At 48.3% G+C, this 22683-nt stretch overlaps 4 protein-coding genes across 4 annotated transcripts; all 4 read right to left on the bottom strand.

The window, feature by feature from the left end:
- Nucleotides 1–9455: 9455 nt before the first annotated feature.
- CTRU02_210532 (quercetin 2,3-dioxygenase) lies at nucleotides 9456–10415 on the bottom strand (the record flags this gene model as incomplete). Its single annotated transcript, XM_036730970.1, has 1 exon — nucleotides 9456–10415. The coding sequence occupies one exon, from the start codon at nucleotides 10413–10415 to the stop codon at nucleotides 9456–9458; it is 960 nt and encodes a 319-aa protein (XP_036577265.1).
- Nucleotides 10416–12561: 2146 nt separating this feature from the next.
- CTRU02_210531 (uncharacterized protein) lies at nucleotides 12562–12768 on the bottom strand (the record flags this gene model as incomplete). The annotated part of the gene is made up of 1 exon (XM_036730968.2): nucleotides 12562–12768. The coding sequence occupies one exon, from the start codon at nucleotides 12766–12768 to the stop codon at nucleotides 12562–12564; it is 207 nt and encodes a 68-aa protein (XP_036577263.2).
- A 3108-nt stretch (nucleotides 12769–15876) lies between these two features.
- Nucleotides 15877–16879, bottom strand: CTRU02_210530 (endoglucanase II; the record flags this gene model as incomplete). The annotated part of the gene is made up of 2 exons (XM_036730967.1): nucleotides 15877–16386; nucleotides 16454–16879. 2 exons carry the CDS (start codon nucleotides 16877–16879, stop codon nucleotides 15877–15879), a joined length of 936 nt encoding a protein of 311 aa, XP_036577262.1.
- Nucleotides 16880–18372: 1493 nt separating this feature from the next.
- CTRU02_210529 (ketoreductase) lies at nucleotides 18373–20992 on the bottom strand (the record flags this gene model as incomplete). Its single annotated transcript, XM_036730966.2, has 5 exons — nucleotides 18373–19124; nucleotides 19195–19422; nucleotides 19495–19515; nucleotides 20117–20616; nucleotides 20838–20992. The coding sequence occupies 5 exons, from the start codon at nucleotides 20990–20992 to the stop codon at nucleotides 18373–18375; spliced, it is 1656 nt and encodes a 551-aa protein (XP_036577261.2).
- Between the last annotated feature and the right edge of the window lie 1691 nt (nucleotides 20993–22683).

Genomic DNA, 22683 nt, shown 5'->3' with positions numbered 1-22683 from the left:
GCAACAGCACTAGGAGGCGCACTGCTAGGTACTTTGTCGAAAGAGCAAGAAAAAAAAAGATAGGACGGGATGGAGCCGGGGAGGAGGGTGTACGTGCTAGGTTGGGGGTGTCAACCGGGGGGTGTAGAAAAAAACAGGGGAGGCATAGAAGAGAGAGCGAGAGAGGTAGAATAACAAAAAGACCAAAATAAATAAAATAAATAAAATATTCAGCTAAGCTACGGTACGGATACTTTGCGCCCTCCCAAGAAGGGTCGTTGTCAGAAAATCGAAACGTCCCAAAGTGGATAACTGTCCGGGGTACGTACCCGTGCTGGTAGGCTGAAAAGATACGCAGCCTGCAGGAAAGAAGCGAGATACGTACCCCCCATTCCCGCCTGCCTGCCCACTCTGCCTGCCTACATAGCACCTTTGGTACCGTGCTCCTACTACGTACGGCCACTGCAGTAGCGTGTCGATGACGCGCTCACCGGGCCCCAGGAAGTTCCCAGAACCCCTAGCCCCTTCCCTCTCCACGAAGAGTTTAACCCACCCGGGCTACCCACTTTCTCCGCCTAATTCGTAATCTGAACCTGTGAGAAAAAAGGCAAGTTGGTGGTGCGGATTCTTATCTTAGGATCATGCTGGCGCTCTCCCGCCATACCGGCGGAATTTGAATTGCTGGCAACGGTACCATCCAGCCTGGACTCCTCGCTAAGTAGAGAGAGACTGACTGTTCGACTAGGCTTCAGGAATTAAGGCATGTATTTTCAAACTCCGCAGGCTGGCGGGTTTTCACATTGCGGAAATTGAACCAGTTGCCACGTGTATTTCGACCGAAGCTCACGGTCGAAGCAGCCGGTGTTGACTGATCTGCACCTCCACCAACTGTGTCTCGCTGTAAACACACACCACACCAGACCATCTTCAATCAGGGACTGGCCTGCTACGTTTACAATCAAAAACCTGACGAACTCTCATACACGGTTCACCTGATGAGGGGGTATATCCACGAATTGCTCTATCTATCGCGGATATCCAGGCTCTCTTCTGCCCCATGGAAGCATAGCCATATCCCATCGTTGGCCGTTGGAGTACTCCTACATTGCAGATTCTTAATAGCAGCGTCGGCCGTAAGGCGGACCAAAAAATAACTGTGCCCAATTGTTGATTTACACATGCTTGATCTAATCCCCATAGAGCACTCACTTTAGCGCAGGCAGTACAACCCGTACCACGGACTCCAGGTCCGAAAAATAAAAGAGCACAAGGGCTCATAGATCCGACAGACCGCAAGGGCTCGGAACAACGCCCTGCATGGTGCAATCCTATCGGCATGTTGGCAGTTCCCGAACCCAGAAGGGAATTGTGGCATGCTCCTACTGTACGATCTTGCGGAAAGTAAAAGAAAACTGTGACAGGCTCAGGCCTGGGCCAGAGTCTCTCGTTATCAGATGCTGCCAACGATGGAAAAGCAGCTACGCTCCATCTGCCCCATCACATCACCATCGCATCTCATCCAGACGCATGGCTAGACGCATGGCGTATCCCATCACATCGCTGTCGTGGTAATTATAGTCAGCCGTGTCGCAAATCTCACCCCAGCATGGAAGAACCATCTCGGCCGGCATTATGCTCTGAACCTATTACGCCTCGTGTAAGAATCCCAACCCTGCGGCGGCGGCGCCTGGGCCTGCGCGCAAAGTTTACTAGATTGTCGACGAAAACTGCCTTTCCCACTGGCCATTAACGAACGGCAGATGCAAAACCTGCTATTCCACAGGGCTTGTTCCTTCGACATGCCCTCCAAAAAATGAAGAGACATTTATCTGTAGTTGGTGGCGGATGGAAATCCCTCCGAGAAATGGGATGGTGGCCCACTCCGGAAAGGGTTCCCTGTTATCGGATGCAATCAAGAGTCCTTTGCGATCTGGGGGGCCTGGACGTCTTGGCCTGCGACTGCTCGATTTACGGATTGTCGTGCTGGCTAGTCTAGTCTCTGGCATTACTTTGTAAGTACGAGAGGCGCAGATCCGTCTACCGCAACGGACAAGCACCTTGAGCACATTCGCCATGTATCTCATTGGCCATGATGACAAACAAAGTAATTAGCTGGTGGTTCTTTTTGGCGGGTTGACAGGGAAGGAGGGATGAAGGGGCACCTTCTGGAACGTGGTTGCTGTTTTTGCAAGTTGCCCAGAGCTTCAAAGTCTCCACCTCTTGGAGCGGCCCCCCATTACCAACTCCACTAAAGAAGCAGCAGCCCCGCCGGGCGTCCAAGGGAAATTTGACTGGAAGCTGCGACACAGCCAACCAAGGCCCCGCATCACACGCTTACGGGCTGCAAAAGGGGGTGGGTGGACCTTCCTCAACGGTACGTATCCTCGCTAAGGAGCCGCAAGCGAGCTGCCTGCCTGTCTCGGGCTTCTCGAGCAGCCCGACAACCCGCAACATCTTTCCCGAGTGAAGGTAACGGGACCCACATATGTTCCAGTCTCCCGTCACCGAGGGTCACCACGCCTTGCTAGAGTAGTTGTTGTCCATCCTTCTTGCTGTAAATGGATACACATAATAACGAGAGATAGATAGCATCACTGGTGGCGCGGCTCATTGGGCGGAAGGCGGTACCTACGCGCGCCGGCCTCTTGGCCTGACGGTGGAAATCTTTCTCTTTCCCCTGCCCTCTTTTGCTTCTCCGTACAGCAATTGCTCCTACTGGCTCTTGCTAGACTTTGTACATCCACTTGGAAGGAGAATCGAGTCCCCCAAAACTGACCCTTGATATTGCATATCTTGAGAAGCCATTAGCATAATGATTCATGACGAATATATATGGTAGAATAGTCTAAGTATTTTACTGCTTGACATTCACAAAACGCCCTCAACACAGGCAATCAAAGAAATACAGAGGCAAACCCGGACGCTGCCACTAGATTAGCCAGTTCGGATTTTCCGCAATGACCCCAATCCCAGGCCCAATGTTGCATCCGTTCCCAAACTTGGCGATCACCACAGGGCCCCGATTTACGACGACGATTTACGACCGGCGCACAAACACCCCCCGGTCGCTGCACCCCTTGGCCCTTTATGCTTCTGTCTTCTGCAATACATGGTAGTACTGCCAGTACTTATCATGTCCTACATAGTACGCATGCGGCAGGCTGTCTGCCCCTGGGATTCCCACCGGGGGAAAAGGCCTGAGGGTCTTTTGGTGTTATCCACATCATACTTCATTACCCAATCTCTCTCCCTTGCCCCTTACACTTCTGCCCCGAGATCTTCACGGTAGTTAGTACTGGGCGCCGACTCTCGACAACCCCGATGCCGATGCAATGTCGGGCGGGTTGTTCGCAGCGTTCCGATAAAACCCACTTCGAGTCTACTGTAGGAAGGAAAAAAACCAAAATGTATTACTACGACTTTTGGTTGGTTAGTCACGCAATACTAGCAAATTTGTGTCTAGCATGGCTTACCACTACAGCTAGTTGCTCGCGAGGCAGCACCGTCTTAGCGCGGTCTCACCATGGAACAGCATGCTCTATTTTTTTTTAATTCTGATTTTCTTGTTTCCTTTTTTGTCTTTCCACACCCCATTTGTCTCCTCTCATGTCTATCCCTGGCTGTGACCCCTCTGACTCGTCCCAACAGCTTAGTTGCCTTCGTCTTAAAAGACCTTTGCCAGGTGAACATATGCCAGCATGACACAGGTCGTAGGGCGTCAGGTAGGTATTTGCTCCGGTGACACAACACCAGACGGGCGAAACAGGTAATCTTGACATGGGATAGACTCTCGGGCTGGGGTAACACACATGCATAGCTGTTTGGGACCAACAAAGGGTGAGAAAGGGCCAAGACACAGCCAATATCCAGTCATCGGAAACTAGTAAATTCCGATCCCGCCGGTCGCCAGGTGTCGAGATCATCATCACTGCCGTCCATTTCTGGCGGGTTTCCGCCCCGAATGCCAATTGTACTGCTCCATCTGGCGGCCTTCCGCCTCTCCCCGTGAAACATTCCGCCGGCAGACGCCAACACGGCCGGGTGTTAGAATTTGACAGGATCGAAGCTTACGCATGAGAGATGGCGATCATTCGAGCCATTCTGCAATTCTCAAATTGTTCTTGTCAAGATCTCATTTTGTCCTTCTCCAAGTAGAATGGACTATACGGTTCGATATGATGCAACTTATGCACCCGATACCCCGGATCCGTCGTCTTCGCCCCTAGCGATGCAGGCCGCTAAACCTTGTGCATACTATGTAGTTACACCACCCTCAGTCGCACCTGGCCGCCCTGCACGCCTGTGGAAAACAGTAGAAGCGTGTGATGATGTTGCCCTCCAATCATATCCCGCCCCCATTCACATCCATCTGCAGCCACCGCTGGCTTATCTGAGACTGACGGAAACATAACCGAGCCCGTCTCCCGTCTGCCGTCATTTTTTCTCTCCGGGAAAGCAAACGAATGGTGCGCATACTGATGCTAGTAGATAAGTACCATTGCGATGTGAGCCAATCGACATCAATGAATATCCTCAAGAGTGATTGAAGACTTGCCGTCAAGATTCAGTTTATTTCAGTTCGACTTAGCCCAACTCAATCTTGTGTGCAGCATGTTCCCCAGAAGCATTAAAATTGCACGGGCTCCTTTACCCTGGTTTTTACTAGTACACATAGTGTGCTCTGCCAGTACGGAGTACGCGCTGCTACTAATAGTAGTATGTACGTACATGTTAGTGCGAGTCTCCACAATCCGAACCCGAACTCGAAAGCGGTTCTGTGGGTCTTCACCACATAGCATTACCCGATTGGGCAATATTCCAAGGACAATGAAATCACGCTCCCCACCACTATTTTCTATGTTTACTATGTACGATGACATGGGTATCTTTCTGCAGCGCAAGGCAAAGCACAGGATCCATTCCGTATGCCTGCCTTATACTAGTAGTACATGTGCCTAGACTGTCAGACGCGTCTCTCGTAAATCTCACTTGGTGCGATAACCTGAGACCAAAAAAAAACCCATATCCCCAATAATCCAAGACTCACTTTTAAGAATGCAGTGAATGGATAATCAGTAAAAGACACAAACACATTAAAACGCCATGGGCCAGCCATCTCAGCCACTCCCAGCGGCTCTGACACCCGCTTCCATGTGCTGCTGCTAAGCGTAAGCCCCCCTACCGACTTTAGTTCCCAGACACCAACCCGGTGAGCCCTGGAAATCCCGATCTCAGCACCTCATTTGCTGGGGCTGATCGTGTCGGGCTCTGGGATCGCCCCGATCATGTGTGGTGCCCTGGAATTCCCACCCGAGCCACAGAAAAAAAGTCGCCAGCAAAAGGCGCCGGTCTCCGTCATTTCCCGGCATTTCCACCTCCGACCGGGCGGTCTTTTCCCACCTCTTGTTGAACAATGTCGGCATCTCACCACCATCTCCTCCGTGTTTTGTTGCTGCTGCAATTGTGACCATGATCGTGACTACAAGTAACTGACCTGTTTTTTTCCCGATATAGAAATACTACCCTTTTTAGACTAGACTGCTCCTTTTTGCTGTTTCCCCTTTTCGTCCGACATGAGCCCTTTCTTCCCTCCCTCCACCCCCCAACCTTCGGCCGAGGTGACCCGGATGACAACTACACTCCGTACCGAATGTCAATACCTAGGCGGGCATACACAGGGCACATTGTCGTCTTGTCCCTGCAGACATCCCCAACGAGCACAGGCCGCGGTCAGCTACCAGCAGAACAAGCGAGCAAGGGTGGGTGAGGGAGGAGGGGAGGGGAGGAGGAGGAGAGGGGAGACAACAGCACAGGCACGAAAGGTCAAGGCGGGCAAAAAAGAGCAAAGTCCAAAGTTTCCCCCGCCAGTGTTTTGAAGTCGAGGGACCTACCTTGGTTGGCATATGCCATTCCGTCCATCACGCTCGATTTCACGTGTGCCTGTGCCTGTGGTCGGCAAGTGAAAGAAGACTTCCTCGGAGCTACCCGTCCCCCCTAACAACATCGGGGTAGCTCTTCGTCCCTGAACCTACGTACGATAGTATACTGGAGGTGCTCTCTGCCCTGGGGCGTGAAAAGGTAATGCTAGTAAATCCGCCGCAACACGGGACCACATGTCGACGGCCCCACACCGGAGTTAACCAACCCTCGATTCTATCCGTGACGCTTCGGATGTTAAAACACCTCAAACTCCCCCTTCTGCCCTCCCATGTCCTTAACCGGCCGTCCGTCCGCTTGTTCAGCGCGGTGGTCTGGACGGAGCACGCACGACCTCAGTCTTCCGTCCGAACGGGCTTCTGCTTCATTGTCTGAGCGAAAATCTTTTCCCCGCGAAATGGACCGCTCGTTTGGGTAAATTTCCCCATTCCGATATATTCGGACGAATGTGTTTGGTATGTTTCTTCTTTCGCCGTTCGGTATCTAACTCCACTACTTCCCTTCTTCGGATGGGACTGTGCGGCGTGCGAAGCGGATCAGCTGAGTGACGGTCGGATCCAGATCGCTCGGGGATTAGAGGAGGGGTTTCTTTGGTGTCGTGGCGGAGCCGCGGTCATGTTACATTTTGCGCATTTTGCTCGTTACGCGTACATGGACAAGATATTTGACGTGTGTAGTTCGTAAAAGGGAATCGGTTCGGAGTAATCTAAAGTAAGTTAGGTCCCCGTCTCGGCTCGCCCCGAAGAGGGGGCTGAGAAGACTGTTGCGTCCTCCTTCCCCCCGCGTTGCCACTCAGGTATGCTTAGATGTTTATATGTGGTGGGTCAAGGTTGTTTGTGCTAGAGTTATTGCGGTTCATCGGGTGCTTCGGAGGAGTTGAGATGTTGATTTATGCTTCTTTTGTTTGTGGGGATTTGTGTGGCGCCGTAATAGGGGCCGGACGTGCCGCGCCTGTCTTTCTTGAGTTCGGGTGTTTGGTGCTGCGCTTGGCAAGGCTTTCGCCAAGCCTGGGAATGATATAGAGGCTGCGAGTAGTGCCTTTATGAATGAAGCGGCGAGGAGACTATAAAGGTGGCCATGGGTTGCCTAGCACCTTAATTCATGAGATGATCACTTGCCATGTACTAGACAAGTTAGCAGCAACAGAAAGACTACGCGAAATGTGATGGAAGGATATCATAAGCGGCTCCGTGAACATGTCTACAATCGCTTGGTACACGGTTAGAAGGCCGTTTTTACTGTTTCACAAATGCACACATCGCCGAAACGATGGTGACGGCCTGACTGCGCCTGCGTTATCCACGAGGAGGAACACGTTCCAAGGGAAATACGGACTCGCTTGTTGGAACATGGTGACAAGGCTCACGGCTTGATCTACGCAGCTTGTGGTGAAGACGACGTTCCCACCACGGAACGGGAAAAGCACATTGTTAACTGTGTTGGTTTCATATCGATATTGAATCATTTGCAGTTACAGTATTCCTGAACCATAAAAACATCGAGATCTTGGGTCAGACGTATATTAACTGATGTTCTACTATCAAGACCTTGTAGCTGCCCGTCAGGTTGTATCAAAGCCGCGAGGTTCCGTTGACTTGGCAATTACTTTGACGCTGTTTATACTTACGGGGCACTTGTCACTTTGTGTTGCGGTTTTCTCTTTTTAATCTCAGACTTGATATCAGGCTTACGCTTTATTTGCCCTGTTTGATTGCTAGTCTCAGAAACGAGGCTGTCCCCAAGTACAACTGTGATGTCGTGATCGCCCATGAAGTTATCAGATAAGAGTAATAGATACACCAAAGAGATCGTCCATTACTAGTACTATGTTAGCAGACAACCGTGGGCGGATCAGTTTAGTCTTGACGGGGAGTGTAAACCACGTAGGTCGCAAGTGCCTCATTTGAGCAGGTTAATAGCCACGGGAATGACAAAGTGTTACAACAACCATTCTCAAGATTTCTAAGGGCTGGCTAGTTGTCAGTCTTGTCAATATATCAGTTGGCAAACGCCGTGTTACTTGAAAGTCTGTGTCTCGTAGGGTCATGTAATAGGAAACATGGAATGTGCCTGGGAGGCGTGCTGCTTGGCGCTGTAAACTATCAATTTGTATTGGAGCTCGCTGCGTACCCTAGCTGAATGGGGCTCAGTTGAAAAGCTCGGATAGTTTCAGTTGAGTGCAGCATACTATACAAGACCTGAACCTTTCAGTTCCCTTCGCTGCGCTCAACACAGCCAGAGTTATATACCACCTTCGCAGCACCGAGATCAGAGAGAGGCCTTAGCTCTCGGACTAGGCGTGCCAATTCTGATTTGTGACTACCATATGTCTTTCTAACACTTGCATATCGCTGTGTTCTACCGCAGTCCTGTGGGTAACATAACTTATCTGTCATTGAACCGGATGCAGGTCAGGTAATCCTCTACAAAAGGTTTCTAATGCTGAACTTAGACAACGTAGCAGGGCTTTTGAATGACAGACCAAAATAATGACGGTGGGAATTTGATATATATACTCAAATATACGTTTGATAGGCTCGCTCCTCACTAAGCTGGAAGATTGATGGCAGGGTCGTGTTCAGGCACAGAAAATCAGGGGTCAGGAATCGAACCGTGAACTGGAACTTTGTCATGATGGTGCATTTCCTATGACAGATGTAACGCTCTACAGCACTCAGTCAGGAGTAGCATCCAAATTAACTTCTCATCAATCATCAAGCATTGTCCACAGTCAATGTCGTGCTATTCCCGCAGCGACGAACCTCGCCACGCTCAGCTAATAATCTTCTAACTATCTAAAACTATTACATATGACCATACCCACTGGAAACTCGGGATCCCGTCTGCTCTCCCATAGATAAGCCAGTAAGAGTAGGCTTACATTGAAGATTTAGGATCCCCCCCCCCTTCTGCTCTGAAATATGGTAGTAAACGGTAGTGTTACGGCCAGCTTAGACGAAGTAGGTTCTACTAACAGAAATTAAGGCAGCAAGTCTGGCTTACCGCGTTCCTCGACTTGACAAATATATAAAGTTTTATCAATTTAAGGATTTACCTTCATGCGAAGGCATTCTATCAGCTGGAATTGTTCACAGGGGCTAAAGCAGAGTACTTAGAAGTTCGACAAACAAAACCAGACAGTACGAAGGTTTTACCAGTGTTATTTTGCGAACGACTTTATAGACTTATCTTAAACTTCTGTATGTTTAACGCATACAGCACATGTGCTTGTAGTTAAGTATATGCCTATAACCAAAGCCCTTATCAAACTTCTAGCCGCTCCTGCGACCGTCCTTTGTTTAACAGTTTTATGGAGCTCAATTCCTTCTTCATTGGCTCCTTCTTCAAACCAGACCGTCGCTGAGCTGAGCTGTATAGCCAGCATGAATAGGATAGGTAACGAAATCCCACGGCTGCGATCTGCGGAGCAGCTCAAAATCGAAACCATCGCCACCTGCGCTGACGTAAAGGAATTTCGTAAAAGAGGAAGAGGCGTAATAAGTGAAGGATGTTTTGGCTGGAATAAAAACAACGTCTCCTTATATCAGAGTTGAGGTCTCATAGCCAGTAACGTTTACGACTAAAGATCCTTCTTCCAGTTGAAAAGCAACATGCTGCTTGAGATTTGCGTGAATGGCCGTCTGGTTGGATAGTTTTGGGCTCATCGTTACAGTGCCCTGAGAGAATTTGCCGTCCGTTTGGTTCTTCGTAGCAAAGGGAGTAATGATGCGATAAACACCACCGTCCGTGTTTAAATACTTCGGACCATAACCTTTGGCGATGAAATTCGGGGTTTTACTATCAGGACCGAGAAAGTTGGGGCCATCATGCCAGTAGCCAGAGCCCCCTGCACTTCCATTCACCAAGTCACGCCGGGGTGTGAATTCCAAATGAGCGTGTACGTCGTATGTTGCCCAAGTGGCGATTGCGTCTGGATTTAGTTGCTCGCCAGCGCTATTTTCGGCTGTAGCAGGTGTATAGGGCGAACCTGCAGAAGAGAGATACGGCTGCTCCGAAACCGAGAGGAAAAGTCTTTCAAAGCCGCCAGGATAAATGACACCCGTGCCTTGGGAGTCGGGATCCAAGATCTGAAAGGTGTGGATCGTGTTCTGGGGGACAGCGGCATAGTCGCCTTGGTAGAGAATTCGAGCTTGCTCAGTGTCGTTGGTTTTGGTCCAAACTTGGAATCGCCCTTTGGTGCAGTAGAAGTTCTCAAAGTGCAGTTTGTGGACGTGTGGCAGCACGCCTAGATGTTTGGAGTCAGGCGCATTTGTCTGTAGGAGGGAAAATGCCCCAGCTGAGGAGTTTCCAGTAACAGATAGCCGATAGACTTGTTGGCCAACCGAGACAGCCTGTCCAGATCCCTTGCGCAACACGTAGGGCCGTAGGACTTCAGGAGCTTGCTCCAGAACAAGGCTTTCCTCTGTCCCTGCAGATTGTGCAAGCACGGGCCCCAAAATGAACCAAGGAAGAAGAGCCTTGAGGATGAGTGACTGCATGTTAAGTACTGAGTTAACGAGATCGAAAGATGCTTTGGCAAAGGCAGTGAGATACAAAGTGGAAAGGTTGTGAAGATAGAAATGTTACTCGATGGGGAGTCTGGAGTAGTAGTTCTAGTCCGGGGATCTGCTTAGATAGTTTTCGTTGCTTTCGTCGACATAGTCATCACCCAGAATTGTGAGTCGGCTTTCGGTATTCGAAGAATGCTGTCGTCGCTTTTATCGGCAAATACATCCTGGCCCGTCGCCGTGATAGACGTAAGGTAGTTGGTTATCGGATGCCCGGCGGTAGCGACGTTTTTTTAGACTAACTGGTATATTAAGCCTGACCTATTTTTTTCACCGAGATTAAAATCTTGGCACAAAATTGTAAAGCTAGAAGCCGAGGAGGGAGACGGATCAGGACTAGGCTTCTTGATGCGCGCTGGTTTGCAATTTGTCGCTGTAGCCTATCCATGGCTCCTGAGAGATAACCACATCAACCTGTTCTGCCATGTAAAGCTCGAGGAAAGCCGAGTGTGCCGGTCGCTCTCCAACATTACACTGCGCCACGCGCAGCATCATTGTGGAGGTCACTCTCGGCCTCCTTCTCTATACCGAGCTCCAGATGGGTGTAGGCATTTGCAACGTTGTAATTCTGCTTCTGAGCTACCCTTTGTCTCTTACTTGGTAGCGGTGGCATGGGACTATCGGGCTAGAGATGGCTTGCTGGCTCGAGAAGTATCCTTCCATATCTCCATGAAAGCTCACCCCAACTTCGTGTACATGGGCCGTTGTGGTGTTGCTGGGCATGTTGGCGACTGCGGAGGCATACTGTATGTAAGGTCTCTTCGAGCGCCGAGTGGTTGGTGACTCCTCAGAGTGGTCTGTAGGAGCCTTTTTGTCCAATTCGAGGCATCCCTGCCTGGACCAGGAGCGATCGAAGAAGTGGTACACAGTCGCAAAACAATTCCAGCCACGCTGGTAATTCTCAGGACTGAGATGACGCTGGCGACGCAGGTGCTAAGTTTCGTCAGCGCGTCTGTAGATAGTTTGATCTGTCGCCAGGGAAAGAGATTCACTTACAAAATACCAGCCCCGAAGCTTGTGATCAAGCCGGCCTTCTGCATCGTTCCAAGTCTTATCGGACTGCTAACACTGTAGGGTAAAAATAAATTATATCCGTAATAAGACTTAGAGCGGCGTTAGCTTTACCTAAGATCAAAACTTTTAAACTGTATCCGCTTGGTACGGAAATTGGTTGAAGAAAAGCCCGCAAGATCAAACCACAGTTAATCAAAGTTACAACCACACTGAGAAAGATGACCACCAAGGATCTATCACAAAAGTGTTTGATGTAAGGCAAGACAAAAGACCGGCGGTACAGTTGGAGTGTCATTAGAAAGCACGTGACTAAACCGACTCGGTTTGTCGGTGAGTCTTGGCTACTTCGTAACAACTACATACAGTACATGACTTGCTTCTAGTGTCTTTCTAGCTTCACGAACGTTTCCTTTCAGTAGTATCCACATGTTGTTTGTACATAGAACTGAGGGTAGGGAACCAATAGGTTCGAATCAAGACGGCAAGAAGGAAGCATTGAATTCCAAGAGCGTAAAACTGATGGCGTAAAGCCGAATTTGTCTTCAAAGAATGCATATAGAAGAACTTGGAAATGATTTAGAGAGCAAATTGATAATTAGAAACCCATCGAGCGCGAATGGACCCCATTTGCGCCAAGGGAGGGGTAAAAACCGATCAAGGCTCAAATGTGTACCATTTTCGTCAATTTATGTCCTTGAAATAAAGGTATATCTGATCTTTAGGAGTTTGAGTGTGACAGGTATTGGCGATCTTAACTGTACAGCATACTACATCGTAACAACCGTGTGGAGAAAAGGTGGATATAAAATGGAGATTTTGAGACTTGGCAGAAATGGGGTCTATTCGCGCTCGATAGGATGGTAATGAGTCGTGTCAAATTCGTGCACAAAGTTCAGCATCCGCTTCGCACATTCCACCAGTGGGGTACTTCGCAGTGTCGCTTCGATTGACGTTCGGCCGTCCAAGTCTTCTTCTCTTTCTTAAATGCCTCCCTAAAGCGCCTAGACACATCTTATCAATTAGTGGACTTGTCAAGATCATTCTTCTGCGCAAGGAAGCTTACTTAGATACAAACACAGTCGTATCTTGGATCGAGGTCTTGACCACATACGCAACCGCCAACTCCACCTAGAATGTTCGTACACCTTTCCCCTGCTCTAGGACAATAGTCCCATCTCTTTCCAACAGTCGAGGCTGATTTTGGGTTTGGCAAGGCGACCGACAAACCAGCGAAGAGGCCAATAGCACCAGTGAAAGTAGAAAAACGCATTCTGACGTAGTGTAAGCAATCGTAGACAATAAATGAAAAGGGAAGAGTGAGGTTGTTAGCTCTAAGCTATTCTTGTTTCCTTTGTCTGGCTTATTTATAGTCAAAGTCTTTACGACCCTTTTTAAGCTTTGTGGGAAACCTTGAAGAGATATACATCATTTTGTTCCTTGTTCTGCATATTTGTCTATGCGCGTCACGGGGCTGTGCGATCTATTAGAGTAAGGTACATCCCAAGCATTCTGAACGATTGATCCACATGACCCATTCACGACGACAACCACAGTGGACGGACACGGAGCAGCCTCAAGAACAGCGAGACCGCTTACTAAGATCATAACTTCTCTGAGAAGACTTCTACTATGCATGTACATCGAATTATTCCCCAAGCTGTCGGTCCAAGAAGCTTAGCTCTAGAACTGTCCACATTATCTTGGTTGCCTTTTAAACAAAAAAACGGTTGTTCTTATCTCGTAAGAGTTAAATAGTAAGAGTTCAAGGCATGGCAAAGGATGCATTGCCTCAATTTATTGGTTAGGTGTGAAGGGCCACGTCTGACCGCAATTCACCTGCTAATGCCTCTCACTACCACCAGCACGACTATCACTTCTATAATGCAAATCAGGAGATCATAAGACAGAGTTCTTATTCTCGAAGCTTCTGCATTGGCGGATTTGGTAGTCTTTACTTCCGTTTGACACTGTAGAGGGGATATAGGCCGGGGAACTCCGAGATATCCGAGGCCGAATTCTGATTAGTGATAATACAGCAATACCCAGTATTTATATATTAAAGTTAACTAGTTTTATTTCTTTAGTTCCATTGAACTCTAATTTCTCGGTGATCTCTTGCCACTTCTAAAATTTATAGACCGATCAACTTCAAGTTTGAGCTTACAGAAGTTGATCAAAAGTTGATGACGCACTGTCCTATTAAGTGTAATTTTAGTCAAAAAGGCCGTGACCATATTACTACTGGTACAACCCACTCTTACTCCGTGCACAATTTCTTTTTCGATTGATACCAACTGCTTGCATAAGAGGCTTGACGGAACACACGTCGCCACATCAAAAATCCCCTGCTTTGATTACTAACGAATTCTACTGTTGTTATAATTTTTACTGCTTTCTATCTGAGGCTTTTTTTTTTTCTTTTAAACTTTCCCAGGTTTGTAATGCATTCTTACGCTGAGAACCCTACTTTAGTCAACTCTCTCCTCACCCTACTTAACATCAACTCGTCGGCTACGAACGGGCTCCCTACACTAAACTCTTAAAAGTTTCTACCTGGAATATGTAACTAATTGTGTCTGAATCCGCATGTAAATCGACTAGTTACGACGCTGGTCATATTATATTTTTCGGGCACTAGCACGAGACCTCGGTAGGGGTTGCCTACCAGGTGGCAGATAGGATGACAGGTGGGGTAGAATCCGACAGCGTTTAGATTCTATTAATAGAGTCTATGATCAGGTCGATCAAGGCCCGCTGCATGCTTTCTGGCTACAGGAACTTACCAGGTCTTTGGCCTAGCAAATATATGTTGTAAGATTTCTGAAGACGCGATAATCAATCCATCATCCGCGACACTGGTAATAGAGTATACTTTGAAGGAGTCTAGCTCTGGCTTCCAGACCGTAAGTCCAGGTATATCGGACCATGCCGTCTAGCCTTTGTTGAAATCACAACGTGTATTAGGCACTGGAGGTAATATTCTCAGGATCAGTATTGCTGGGCTTTGGGTCAATACGGGGGTTTGAAGGGGGCTTCAATAGCTCTGTCTTTCAATGTAGCGTGAACAAAACAGAGCGTGAACAGGCTTGGCCAGATCGGAGAAAACTACCTTAACGGATCTGCTTAGCAAATTTAAAGCACTCAGCATCTCTGAAGTACCATCTAATCACGCTGATGTGAAATATGAACTAGGGAAGTATCCTCGGCATAAACTATTAGTCTCATGATTTTTCTATTTGATGTTCGCATGGAAGGGATATAATTATACTTGCTGCATCCTCTAAGCACGCAAGACAGGAGCTTGAAACAAACTGAAAAATGCAGGATAAAACTTTAAAGCAAGTAAAAACCCTCGAAATTCACAACCCAGGACGACATCTTAATGTGGCTAAGATTTATTAGCTGTTAATGTCATTGTTTCAGCTATACGAATATATACAAAGTTGAAAGTCAGTTGCATAATGTTTAGCAATGTAGTCGCCACCTATGAAATCGTCAGGACTGTAGGTACACACGCCTTGTTTGCCGACCTAAAACGTGTGACCGACCATGGCAGGAAAGATTCTGTTCCGGGATATGGGTCCGGCTAAAAAAAGTAAACTTGGAGAAACATCAGTTTACGCCAACAAGACATATTAGAGACTTCAAACAGAGAAAATTAGAGCGCGCCATTAGTAGGAAGACCAGGATTTTTCCATGTATCGACATCGTTGGCCAGTTGGCAGTTGTACACCAACGGCTCTCACTGAATAACTTCTGCCGGTGTAAAAGACGGCTCTACCCCTTGATACGTTAGTATGCCTACTAGTTAACAAACTACAGCCTATGATAAGTCTTACAGCCTCAACTTCTACTAACAGAAAGCTACTTTGCCTAAACTGGCTGCAACATCTATCGACTCTTTTGACTCACTCCTAAGTAGTTTGTCACAAAACTTGCTTATTATTCTTCCGTCCAAAGATACCCCTCCTAATCCTATTTCTTATAATATATGAATATCCTCTAGTCGCCAGGTGGCCTGTAGGTCCGGCTCTGGTTGTCTTATGACTAACGGGTTGTAACAAATAACAACAATGGATTTGTTACAATTGAAACTTTTGCCTTAGCTTCACCTACGCGTGATTTTGATGAAAAATTTATTTACCCCAATCTAAACGACAAAGCCACTTAATAGTATATACTCTGCAAGATTTAACATGTTTGGGATCCCTAAACCTCCCTAGCTAGAGAAATGTTCCAAAGAGGCTTTCACGTTATAGGCCTCTATAAAGTCCAGCGTCTCTTAACTAGAAAGGGCCCTAAATTGAGCTCTGGGTGTGATTGGAATCTTGTTGTTTAGCCGCAGACGGCTCGCATGCTAATATCCCTCAACCCCATTTTAATACTGCTTGGTGGCCCTGGCTGTGGCGGGAGGCTGGCAGCTCTGAACGAATGCATTAGCACGAGGACGAACAAAAGACAAGAATGTAGGACCGAAAAAAATGTGACTTACCTTTTCGCAGTTAGAGCAGGGCGAACCGGCCTCCTTGGTAGTGCCACCGGCGTAGACGGTCGGACCAGGGGGTGTGAAGGCGGTCACGGTTTCTTGGAGGCTGCGCAGGTTCTTAGCTGGAGGGATACAGGCACAATGAATGACAAAGGGAACGTACTTAACGGAGAGACCAGGGCCACCAGGCTGGTAGGCACCGGGGAACTTAACGAGGCTAGGCTTGGCGGTGCCGTTGCCCGCGACGGTAAGCTGGAAGCAGCTCATATAGTGTTCGGTGCCCTGAGAGCCCGAAAGATGGTAGGCAATCAACTCGGCGCGAAGCAAGTAATCGCCGGGGGCAATATCCTTGGGGATCTTGACGTCCAGCTTACCGCAGCACTTTTGGATGTCCTTCGTACCCTAGGAAACGTTAGCGCCCTCCGACACATCGATGAGAGAAGAGAGGAGAAGAGTAAGGGGTACGCACCCAGTGGTCGTCATAGCCGGTTGGACCATTGGGATTCCAGGTGTCCTCGAAGATCTTAAACCAACCAGGGACGTCTTGTGGACGGATGGTGGCCGAATCATTGACCTTGGCTAGGTAGACATTGACGGGGCCGAGGTGGTTATCGGCGATGACAATATCATTGCACTGGCGGGCGTTGGGCAAGCGATGCATCTCAACCGTGACGGTGTCACCAGCGGTGACAGGGCATTTTCCCTTACCCTCACCAAGCCACTGATTGCAGATAATGTCGTTACTTTCGATGTCGTAAATAGGGCCGAAATAGTCGGGCAGGCGGACGCACTGGTCGGCCAAGTCGACGCCGTTGACCCAAAGCTGCTGGAACAAGGCATGGGCCGAGGCTCTGCCAGCGGCTGCGGCAATGAATGAGGCGTAGAAGGTCTTCATGTTTAACTCCTTGACATGTGACAATAGACTAGCAGGGGATTAAAGGGTGAAGGCTCGGCAGATCTTGAGTGACTAGTCACAGATAATCCAACAAGATGAGGCAGGTAATAGCCATTTATATAATGAGTAACTCCGCCTCTTACTTGCACACACAAAGAGATATAATGAACGGAGGGTGAGAGACTAGCCTAAGCCAGTCCGAATACCTGATTTGAGCCAAGCCGGCAAGATCTTCCGTCTTTCTCTCGAGTCTTTTTTCCACGCTGGCGTCTCTCTCTGGGTCCCGCCGAGAGATGCGTTAGTCAAACTATCAAGGTGCTGCGGCACTTCTGCTCCTGTCTAGATTTTGTATTTTGCCACATATTGATTTGTCGCTATTCTCTAGACCCAGAAGTCGAAGCGTTTGTGATGTCGCCAGGAACATCATAGCCAGGGTGCGTCCCTTTGCGAACTACCTGAAGCGTGTTAGCTCGAATGTCTAAGTAAAGTGCTAATGCATCTTGCCGTCCTTGCTCGCAGCTAACTAGTGGATGTTATGTTGCTTACATGTGCTGGCAGTGAACATGGGTCTACGTGATAATCTTAGGCAAATCCATCCCTATGGGCGTACAGAGCGGAGTACCTTGATGGGTAAAACAATTCGGGTCAACAGGACTTAGATAGATCTAGTTTTACCGACAATCTGAACTGCTTGTTTCTTGTACCGAGCTATGAAGGTAAATAGCTTCTGCCGGAAGGACTTGCCGTACTGTGGGGGTAAGTAAACAAGCTAAAGGTAAAATATTGAAGGAGATATCGTAAAAAGGCATAATCCTTCGTGAAGAAAAGAAAAGTCAAAATACTATCCAGAAGATCATTTTTTATGGCCTACAGAGCGCCTGTAAACTATTACATAAGTTATACCAGAGGTTACAAAGTGGTTTTCAGTGTGAACACCTATGATTCTCTAGTAGCAAATTGTAGAGAGAATTTGCATGAAACTCCAGGTTCTCATTCCTGTAGGATACGCCAAACAGTAGTGGGCTGGGGGTGGGGGACACTAGACCAAGCGTGGTAAAAATATCCTATTGGTTGTTAATTTCGTTTGCAGAATCCATACTTGTGCTGATAAAGATTGGAAAGTCTGCAACGGCCCTGTAATCAAGCTGCGGCTGAAAACATTGCAAAGAACCATTCGTTTATTACCAACTTTGCTCATTCAAGTCCGCCATAGCAGGATAGCTTTTACTACATCAACGATAGTTGAGATATAGGAATGCTAGAAGTATTTTAGATTTAAATGATTTATCTAGCTAAAAGAAGTCTTGGGTAGCCCCTGAATAGCTTTTCTTCCTCACGGGCTCGTACCTGTTGCCTTGTGGCAGTCCATAGGATTTAAACCCAAAGGTTGAACTCAGAGCAGAAGTGAGCCGACCAGGATGATTTGTCTCACTTCGGGCGATATCGATGCAATTCATGTCATACAAGATGGTAACATGAAGACTTGTAGGTGACTAGATATTGTACTCCGCCAGTGATTTCACCAAGTCAACAATGCTTGTCTCAAGAGGCCTCCATTTAATGCCCAATATGTTAGTGGTTTTGCTGTTGTCGTACCCATGCATCTCGTCCTTGCTGGGAAGCTCACCCCCCTTGACATCGGGCGTTGGAAGCTTGTCCGCGTACTCAGGGAAGTTCCTTCGAACAATGTCAACAATATCTCGGTTGCCGAACCGATTGCCAATCGTCAAGAATCGCTGGTTCGCAGCCTCCTCCTTTTCCATGGCCAAAATGTGCGCGAGAGCAACATCACGAACGTCGACACAGACAAACACGGTCGACTCGGGGGTATTCTCGCGCCACTTGCCGGCGAGGAGGTCCACGACGGCGGAGTTGGATGTGTTGATCTCGCTGATAGATTCCAGGGGGAGCGTGAGCGGGCCGAAGACGAGCGGCGGGTCTATGGTGCTTAGAGTGTACTGGGGCTTCTCCGATGCGACAAAGTTCCAGGCGGCTTTCTCGGCGAGGTTCTTGCTCACGCGATAGGCGATATCTTTGGAAATGGTGATGTGGTCGATCGTGGCCGGGTTCAAGCTCCATTCGGTGAAAATTGTGTTCGGGTCATCCATGCGCGCGTTGTCTAGGATCGCGGCGAAGGATGAGGTGATGACTACTCGTTGAACGTCTTTACCGAACTCCTTGGCGGAACCGAGAAGTAAAAGAGTCCCACCCAATGCAGGCTCAATAACCTCCTTCTGGGGATCAGCTTTGAATTTGTTAGTTCTCCGCGGGTAGAGACAGGCTGCTGATTTATCGAAGGCATCACGTTGACTTACAAGAGTTGAAGTGGAATGGCGAAGCTGCGTGGATTACAGCCTTTGTGCCAGGAATCTGGAAGACTTTGTCGAACGCTCCGGGGACAGCTACATCGGAGATTATTTCAATTTGGAGACGGCCAGGTTCGAGGTTCTCATGGGCGGCACGCAGCTTAGTCGCCTTCTTTTCGTTGCGGACAGAAGTGATGACGTCGTATCCGCGGGAAAGCAAGATATTGAGGATGTGTGCTGTGGTGTATTCATGTCAGCTGTAGCTTCTCCAGCATCAAGTGCTTGTTGTTCGATTTGGGAACAACTTACAGGCTATGAAGCCATTACCACCTGCCATCGAGGGCAGCGTTGTCAGCTAAATACCCATCATTTAGAAATCAATATTAACAGAACTAAACACCTGTCAAGAGAATCTTGGTCATGTTGGCCCGTGTCTTTGATGGCAGCGTGACAAGTGAGCGTGTTTGATAAATTTTGGAACAAAATCAAAGGGAAGTGAACTGCTTGATGAATCAATCTAGCAAAGAATTCTGAACGCGAGAAACAACTCTCTTTAAATAGACATCTAATACTATGTTCTGTCTTCTGGATAATCAAAGCGCGCGCTATGCCAAGCGACAATAATGACCAGCTCCGGAGAGAGTCCGGACGATCCAGAGGCATGCACTTGGCTGACACTCCGAAGCTCTCATTGGCGGGGAGGGATCCATGCTTGACCCTCAATGTGTAAGTGACCTGATGTCACATCCCCAGAGAGCCATTTGGTTTGCACCATAAATCGGTAAATAATTTTGTCACTAGTCTCTCCATTGCAGCCTTCAAAGCAGCCAGGGGTACATGCATTTGAAGAGAATGCTGCGACAGTCTCAAACAACAAACTCCACCTATGAAGCCATCGAGCCAAAGTCCAAAAGTCTCTCTCCTCGCTTACGTCGCCAGTAGTTTGTCGCCCTAAGGATATCGTGGCAGCCTTGTAAAATCCATCCCCATTTCCTCAGAAACGGCACTGTTGCTTCCCAGCTTCGGGCGTCCCACGGATCACCCCAGACTATCAAGCCGGTTCCCCCAATGTCACCGCCAGTTTCGACGAGATCGTTCCACAACTGCTCTTCTTTTTCTTCGTCCCAGTTTCCAATCATGGCCGTGAAGAAGTTGTCTCGCATCCTGGGTGAGGGGAATAGGTCGACCCACGGATGATGTTCGATGCTCATCTGAAGCGTTGTCGGTACTAGGGTGACGGGGCACTGCGACGGCGCAAACTGCCGTCCGACTTTTGAACTCTCAACTCCTTTACCAAATGGGGAAATAGCGTGGCATATGAGCCAGTCGGTCTCTAAGCCGAGAACTGTTGCATTTCTTGTGAACGCATTGATAGTGTTGAGCTGGATAACCTTGAGCAGGTGATCTGGGCTCGGTTGGCTCATCAAATAGCTATGTAACACTCTCTGAGCCAATCTGTCCAACTATTCACGCCTCTTTTGAATGTTATATTCCGTGATCTCTTCATCCACGGTATCAAACTCTTCGGAGGACGAGAGAGCTGCGCTGGTCCCTCGAGTCCCGCTTGGTCCGTCATAAGCATTGCCGTGCGACTCCCTTTGTCGGCCTTGTCGCCAAGTCAGTCTAATACTGCTTCCAGAAGGGTATCTTACCTACGCGCTCTCTGGTTCAGCCGGTTTTGCAATTTCTTTCGTGCCTTCGGGTCAGTGACACCAGCCCAGTCCTCTCCCTGGCGGCGAATGTAAGCTCGGTGGGGCATTTGCCCCACCTCAACGATCATAGCATTCTCAGCGCTGTTGCTATTCATGATTTCTTGCAGGTGAATAACAACTGTTGAGTGATGTGAGGCAGAATTTGACAAAAGGTTTTCAGTTTTGTTTACTTAGCATCACTGCTTGGATCTTCACTTATTATGTCTCTGGCTGACTGCAATGGTGGGGCATGCACATGGCTGACATTTGTGGAGCAGAGCTAAAACTCACCATTCTTACACTAGTGACGGTGGGATAGGTAGTAACGTAAGCCGCCAATCGTCTGCTGGCGAGCGCTCAAAAAAGAGCTTATGGCGAGCTTGAATAGCTTGGCGGTGAATCTGGGCGTCTTCCGGGGTGGAGGATCTCACCATAAATAATAGAGTTGGTTCAGCAACTACTATTGGCGCTCAAGGAAGAGGATCTTGGCAATTGAACCTCTTTCTACAAGGTAGCTACAGCTAAAACAAAGGACATAGAGCAAAGAATCTTCCAATTTGATGCCGATGACGAACTTTCATCACCTACCGAGTCTGATGACTCTTCAGATTGCTCGTCTACTCCATCTTATAGGCTGCTCACGCCATCTGATGACGAAACTCAACTTCACTGGCATCCCGGTCTACACTCTGGACTTCGATTCAAGATATTACCTATAGTCTTCGTCAACTCAGTTTGACTGTTCAACTTGCAGGGGCTCAACAAAGACAAGAGCGAATTCGGCGATTTCAGAACTGGGATCGAAATAAACAAGTGTTGCACCTATTTAAACATTACGCACGCCAAATAGTTGACTATATATTCCCCGGAGCGAGCATGACTCTTCGAGAACGTATGGCCGAGTCAATGGTAATACTTCGAGTGCGGTTTGCGTATCATAGGCAACACCAAACGAAAGCCCTGACGCTGAATGAGGTCCCTGAGAACGAAGAGAAAAATCTCCCCGCAGCATCTGAGCCGAGGCAACAACAGGCAGCTAGGATTTGGTCTCCTCAGCATGATATTTTAGAAGCGAACGTACAGACAAGCGAAATATTCTTCAATACAGTCTTTGCTAAGCTCGACCCGAAGCGACTTCATCCAACACGGGTGCAATTATACAACGAGGCAGCAAGACACTTTACTGAACGTGGTCGCGAGGAGGCACCCAGCTTTGCGAGTGCCAAAGGCCAAGCCGCTGATATACTAGTGGCGAGCTCTAGTAGTAAGAACGCGATCGATCTACATGGCATAGAAGTAAAAGATGGCGTTCATATTGCAAGAGATCGCACCTCGGACTGGCGGTACAGCCTAGGTGAGGCTCGCTTGAGTAAGGCGCAAGAAGGTTTCACAATCGTCACAGGCCAGGCCCTCCATAGCGCCGGCAGCGTTTACAAGCTGAGACAGAGTGCTTTTATCGCTTTAATCAACGACGGATGAAAGATATTGGTCTCGACTAACAGCTGTCGGGTGACGGGTCGACGTTAACTACACGACGGGAATTGTGAAATAGCTTTGGTTCCTAGCTTCATCTGAGCGGCGCAGGGGCCTCGAAGATTTCAGCGCGAGTACATGGACTACATGTCAGAAAGTCTCCGCTTTGAGAAGCTAGCAGGCCATTTATAAAAGAACAATGTCCCTGGGTAACAATTATCCACCTAAGCCGTCAACGAATACCTAGCCAGCCAGGAACATTGTGCATTCAATTAGTATGCCAACATGTCTCAAACGACTTTAGTGAGACGAAATTAAATACTAGATTTCCAAT

The sequence above is a fragment of the Colletotrichum truncatum genome (assembly GCF_014235925.2).
Source record: "Colletotrichum truncatum strain CMES1059 chromosome Unknown Contig_0007, whole genome shotgun sequence".
Lineage (NCBI taxonomy): Eukaryota > Fungi > Ascomycota > Sordariomycetes > Glomerellales > Glomerellaceae > Colletotrichum > Colletotrichum truncatum.
Note: the sequence above shows the minus strand (reverse complement) of the source record. Positions and strands in the feature narration are given on the sequence as shown.